A 6,764-nucleotide genomic window follows, 5' to 3' on the forward strand; every position below is an offset into this window, starting at 1 on the left:
AAAGGACATGATTATTTTTAACCTGTTCACTTCTGTTTTGCATTGCTGTGGGGGAGGTATCTCACCTCAATGAACACAGCTGCCTACGTACCTCCACTTGGCACTGAGGCTGTTAGATAGGGCTCATGACTACCTTCCCCCTCCCTGTGCTTTCCTGCTTTCTCTCCCTAGCAGGATCCCTTGGCATGGGAGGAGGCCACACCAATCTCAGTGTTTGTCTAATGTGGAAATAGTACTTGTGTCATGAGAGGTGTCCGCAAGTCTACCCATTACATATTCAGTCATCTTACCCGAGCCTCTAGCCCTGCACACTTTCAACCATGCTCTTCTTTTGGGCAATGCTTAGAAGACATTCAATCCAATCTCTCTAAAGAGGTTCTAATTTGATCCATCCCTTGCCCCAGGGGCTTTTCAGGGTTTCATATAGTAAAAATATTTCTTCATGACTGAACTCCAGACTCTGTAATTTTCACAGGTCTTCTCGGACACCTTCATCCTTCTCCCTCATTGGTGTCCATCTTTTGTATGTTTGCAGATATTTTCACACTCTACCCAGACATAGTTGCTATTTGACTAATCACTACTAATTCACTAGCTGTTTCCACTCACAAGGTCACCTGCTGTATCCCCACAGTCACGTCTACACCCTTTCCCTAACACATTTCATGCAAATTACTGAGGCATTTCTCGTACTGAGAGGCCTGGACATGAGGAGTATATTTTTGGTGCTGAGCCCTCAATAGAGACATGGTAAGGTGCTGGCTTCAGGTTGGGGCTAATGTAAATTTTCTCTTGTCTTCTCCTGCAGCCTCCTGATGAAGAGAAAACTCTTCCTTTACAACTTCAAGAACTTGCGCTGGGCCAAAGGCCGACGTGAAACCTACCTCTGCTATGTCGTAAAGCGCCGTGACAGCGCCACATCATACTCCCTGGACTTTGGATACCTGCGCAACCAGGTACAGGGAACACCTTGTCACCCTGTTCTTATATCCATACTGAGGTGCATGCAGCTCCTGTTCACCTAGGGCAGCAGGGAAGGGAGGGGTGTGACAGCAACACATGTGTCCACAAGTGTGGACGCTGTACTGGTACATACTATTTGGGGGATCAGGCCGTCAGGTAAACTTGTACTTTGTGCTAGCCCCCTCAAAGTGCATTACCAGCAAGACATCCATACTCCCTGCTGCTTTACCACTCTACCCACTTTTCCACTTAGCTCCCACACATCCTTACACATCAGTGCACTCCAGTGCTTTCTGCTTTTGTACCACTGTCCTTTTCTTGTGCACTGGCCTTAGAACACCCACAGACCCCCCTTGTTTCTCCTCCCCTCACATCCCATCCAGCTCACACTTGCTTCCTCACCCCTCTTACACCTTGCTCCCTCCCCACCACCTCACACCTTGCCCCTCTCCCTCTTTCACAAAGATGGGCTGTCACGTGGAGGTGCTCTTCCTGCGCTACATCTCAGCCTGGGACCTGGACCCAGGCCGCTGCTACCGTATCACCTGGTTCACCTCCTGGAGCCCCTGTTATGACTGCGCCCGGCATGTGGCCAACTTCCTGCACTCCTACCCCAACCTGACCCTCCGCATCTTCACGGCTCGCCTCTACTTCTGTGAGGACCGCAAGGCAGAACCTGAGGGGCTGAGGCGCCTACATAAGGCGGGGGCCCAAATTGCCATCATGACCTTCAAAGGTGAGATGTGCAGGCAAGAAAGAGATGATGGAGATCTATGGCGGGGGAGGGGGGCCGGTAGGACAAAGAGCCAGAGAAGATGATGCAGGGTGTGATGATTTAGCAATCCTAGGAGAGGTCAGTGTCCTCTTGAGCACTCTGTACCTCCCCCGAGCACTCTGTAACTCCCCTGTGCCTTGCACAGATTACTTCTACTGCTGGAACACATTTGTGGAGAACAGGGAACAGACATTCAAAGGCTGGGAAGGACTGCGTGAAAACTCTGTCCATCTGTCCAGAAAGCTTCGACGGATCCTTCTGGTGAGGGACAATTCTCCTTTTTCTTCCAGTGCCTCTTCCCCTCAGCTTATTCCTCTCTTCCTCACTATAGTTCTTGCTGCTCATCACGGTCATCTGCCATTTCATTCATTCATGTGTCTTCACCTTCCCTGTCCCTCATGCCTCTCTCCCCCAACTTCCTTCATCTCTCCTCATTCTCTTGCTCTTCTTCCACCTCTCATCCCATCTCCTGCCATTCCTTCTCCATCTTCATAGGTTCCTGCTCACTTGACAACTGACCTACCATTTATATTTTGTCCTGCAGCCACTGTACGAAGTAGATGATTTACGAGATGCCTTTCAAACTCTGGGACTTTGAAGTGAAAGTCATCAGCAATCAGAAGACCGTGCAAACACTTGTTCTTTGATTTCCAACTCTCTCCCTTGCAACAGATCTTTCTCTTCTTCTCTCTTTACTTCTTTCTTCCTTACAGCCTTGTGTCTAGAGATAAGACTATCTTTATTTTTTCCAAGGAGAATTAGGCTGATCTTCTGAAGACACGTTCCCCAGGCCTTATCTATTGCTAGTTGGGAATAGCCAGGACTGCACTGACATTGCCAGAGAGTAATTTCTCTTCCCTCAGTCCCTGCAGAGCTATTCAGGTGGTCCACTAAATGTAGTTCTTGGGTTTAGCCTTGCCCAGACGGGAGCAGACTGTCAACAAAGCTATTTGTGTGACTCTGCTCAATGGCACTGCACTGATGTGCACATGTCACAAGGGCTTTGGGGAACAGTCTCTTGGCTCTTAGAGCTGCACTACACTGAGCTGCTCTGTGTCCTCCCCCGTGAAATGGTTTCTTTGTCCCTCTGGTTGTGGGTAGGAAGTTGAAAACCATCATTATTGAAATGATATAGGCCATGTTCTAACAGCAAAGTTGGCCAGCTCAACAGAGATTATTGAAGAGAGTCCTGAACAGTCCAGGTAGCTCAGCCTGAAAATCTCACTTGAAGCTATCAGGTCTTCTAAGTGGATTGTGTGCAGGGCCAGACCCTGTAGTGCCTGCTGCCCAGAAAGGAGAGAATTTCAGTAGCTGTGGGTCCAGGTTTTGTGCTATAGGAGAGGTTGAAACTAGGCAATAAAAGCCTGAAATGAAAGAAGACTCACTGGATGCCCAGCAAGACATTTCCCATGACAAATAGGAAGTCCACTCAACTCCTGTTAATTACGTTGAGAGCAGCTCAGGGTCTGTACTTATAAGTGTGGACCTCCCACTCAACCAGGAAAGGAATCACCATGGCACTTCAAATCTGCAGTGTTTTTCCAGCACACCTCTACTGAAAAATGTGCTTTGTTTCTACATCATATTGTCCCTCTGACTTAATTTCTTATTCATGTAGGTTAAGAATGTGGCATTTTAGACAGTGTATTGACATTCACATAAGTCTCCATTTGCTTCTTCATGTGCCTCAGGGAGGAGTGCCACAACTCTCACTGTGTGGAGTACTTTTCATCCATGGAGCATTTCCTCCTAGATCAGATGTGCAATATGCTCCCTCCCTAGCCTACTGTCCTCTGCTGGAGGCACCTTTACAGTCCCACAGTCCTGTTTTTCCAAGCCTTTTACTGCCCATGATATGACCAGCTATGGCTAGCCAGTGATGGTACTGAGAGCTGACCAGAAAAAACACCTGGCATAAGCAAAGCTCTATAGCCTGTAGGTAGATTTCTTCTGTAGGGGACAAAACTCAAGCCATCCTCCTGCCTGGCAATCACTTCATTTCCACTAGGGGACCCCAGTAGCACCTGATCTGATGGACACAGTCTTTACAAGCTGAAGACTGGGCTTCATAGTGCATGCCTGCTCGCCACCACCAGATGGATTGTCCTCAGCCACCGAAACTCTTGAGGTTTTGCCAAGGTTAAATGTGTCCCACACTCTGGATGTGCTCTGCCATTTCCTTCATGATGGCTGCAAGTTCTCTGCTCTATTCTGTTCCTCTTTCTCGGTAAGGCTCTGGGCTCCTGTGTCACTCCTCAAAACACCTCTTCTGGTGATAGGGCAGCTGCAAGAGGACAGCAGGGAGCCCTGCTCCCACAGTGCCCCCTCCTGCTAGGAGAGGTCACAACTCGGTGCATCACAAGATTCCTATAACTTCAGACTCCTGAGGCACTCTCAGCTTGAGGAATTTCAGCCAGGAATAGCAATGAGATTTCTTTGTAAAGCATTAATTTGCGAGCAAGCTGTTGTATACTTGTTTGAGATTGTGAATATTATTTATATAAATAAAGGTCTTATAAATGAGCACCTGATTTTGCCATTATTTTAACACCATGTGGGTGAGGGAAGTAAAAGCTGACACAAAGGACTGATGTGTCATCTATTCTTTCTGATTTCTGGAGAGACAACCTGGCACTATCCTGTTGAACTGTCTTTATCCTTTCACTTGTAACTTTGAAGTTGTTGACAGTGTCACCCAACAGATCAAGGCAGATAAAGTGTTCAGGTACTTTGGAAACACTACCAAAAATCTGATGTAAATTCTGAAGTTATTTGAGATGCTTCCTTCATTGATGGCAAGTGTATGTCCCTGTTCATGGCTCGCAATTGGCCACAGTGGACACAGAAGTGCTGACCTAACATGCTTCACAAAACAAGAAGAAAACCAGAGATGAGAAAAGGATCTCTGTCTTTCAACATTTGATATCAGCCTGTACAACATCATTCTATTTCTCAGTGAAATTGTTGGAGAAAGAAAAAGCAACATTTTCCAAAAAAAAGCAGTTGAGACACTAACTTTTGCTTTAAATGCTGACTAACATTGGGTTGGACATACTTGCTAAACATGGCAATTGGTGACATTGTACAACAGGAAAATAAATGTAACAAGTATAGGCAAAGAAACATGAACTGCATTCAGAATACATCCAATGTTTAGATTCTTTTGAATATAAAGCAGATTAAATTCAGAGTGGGCTGTTTAGTTAATCCATGTGATTCACCTATAGGAATTTAGATCTTCTGCTACAGAGATTGTTTTAGCCACACTTTTTCTGTTCTCAAGTACCAATCTGTATTATTTGGTACAAAATATTATTTTATTTGGCATTATAAATTAATTCAACTTTGAATGATTTACGTGTCTCTGCCAAAAATAACTTCCTGGAGGATGACTGTTATGTAGAAACAACTTTTTCAACCCAAGATATTTTACTTGCTATGCAGAATGTATATAGGGAACATTTCACTACTGCTTATATACTCTTGAGTATCAATTATCTTTACAGACTATCCCTTATGGAGATTGTGGCTGTGCTATTCAAGGTGTCTCATTCTTTTATATGCACCTGGGCAAAAGCTAACTTCTCAAGGTGACTGTGGCAAATACACCTCAGGCCTCAATTGCCTGAGCTGTGGGAAATGGGGGCTTGTGATTTCTGGGAAGATGTTTCCTCCCCAGACTGTGGGGAACAGCCAGAGCAGGGGCTATGGTGCTAGCTGAAAAACCCAGTCTCACTTGGTCCAACATCCCACCGTTTGCAGCAATGAACAATACACAGGCACATCCAAGTAGCTGTACAGAATCAGTCTTTGATAACAGAGGAAACAGGATAAACAGGATAGGATGGTTATTGGTACAGTGTGGAAAATTGGGCATCTCCTGGTGCATGGGGGTGTCTGGCACCCTTTATGAGGGTGTTGGCTGGAGGGACATTGCTCCTTACTGCAAACAGCTCTGAAGTCTGGCTCTCAACAACCGCCAGACCATGCCCATTGAAGAGCAGGACACTGACATCATTCCCACAGCTGCACACAGCATTACTCCAGGTCCGTACACAGTGTCCTTGGACTTTACAATAATAAGAAACAGATTACCATCAAACAATGCAAAGACATACTCCAGGCCCTTGCAAACACAAGCATCTTCCCTCCCTTGCTTTCTCTTTCTCTCCTGCATGCTGGTACTTGGAAATCAGGACAGAAAGGGGCTTCAGGGTCATGGAGTCCAGTCCCCTGCTACTTGTCCCTTCAGGGGGATTTCAGCCTAGGTGTATTCATGTCCAACTAGTTGTCCTCTACTTTGAGTTGTTTTTTCCCCTCCCTCCTGCTGACTCTTTGGTGTTCCTATGGGCAGAAATTTCACCAATGACATATGTATTAAATATTTGCAGCAATGGAAATCAGATTTGGTTCACAGAAGAAATGTGGAGGGGGTTGACACCAAAGAGACCATTTGTTCTGACAGTGCCAGTGATGATGAGCAGAGCTTCTGAAGGGGAAAGAGAAAGTGGGTTGCTGCAACAGCAGCGGTCAGAGCAGGAGAGGAGGTACCAAAGGGTGGCAAGTATTTTGAAGGCTGCCTTTGGCTTTTAAAACTCTCACGCACTTTTGTGATAGGCAGATTTCCCTTCAGGTTTCCAAACCTGCATCAGATATAGCTAAAGCACCTTGTTGTTGCTGCTGTTGTCATTGTTATTATTAAGCATACCAGCTGGAGGGCTGCTGGGACTTTCAAAGGTACAGAGTTCATATTGAGAAAGGTAATCTCCCTGCCTACAAGGAGCCTGTCTCCTCACAGGAGGAGAATGCACCCAAGTTCCAGGGCAGAGAGGATGCTAATGTCTCCATGCTATAATCTTTTTATTATTTCACAGTTGAGAACTATCCACTCTGAAAGTCAGCACAGTGTTTTTACCAGTCCAGAGGGACAGAAGAAGATAAAAGCAGACCAGCTGTCTTCTTTGGTTACCTTTATAGACTAGCGATGTGGTAGACCCACCTCTAGGCCCTTACATACCAGTAGGAG

At 46.0% G+C, this 6,764-nt stretch overlaps 1 protein-coding gene across 1 annotated transcript; it reads left to right on the forward strand.

Annotated features, from left to right (window-relative positions):
- Positions 1–814: 814 nt before the first annotated feature.
- On the forward strand, positions 815–2,398 carry AICDA (activation-induced cytidine deaminase). The gene is made up of 4 exons (XM_009083421.1): positions 815–956; positions 1,429–1,699; positions 1,884–1,999; positions 2,283–2,398. The coding sequence occupies exons 1-4, from the start codon at positions 816–818 to the stop codon at positions 2,334–2,336; spliced, it is 582 nt and encodes a 193-aa protein (XP_009081669.1). The 5' UTR covers position 815; the 3' UTR covers positions 2,337–2,398.
- Positions 2,399–6,764: the final 4,366 nt, after the last annotated feature.

This window comes from Acanthisitta chloris, unplaced genomic scaffold (assembly GCF_000695815.1).
Source record: "Acanthisitta chloris isolate BGI_N310 unplaced genomic scaffold, ASM69581v1 scaffold7561, whole genome shotgun sequence".
Lineage (NCBI taxonomy): Eukaryota > Metazoa > Chordata > Aves > Passeriformes > Acanthisittidae > Acanthisitta > Acanthisitta chloris.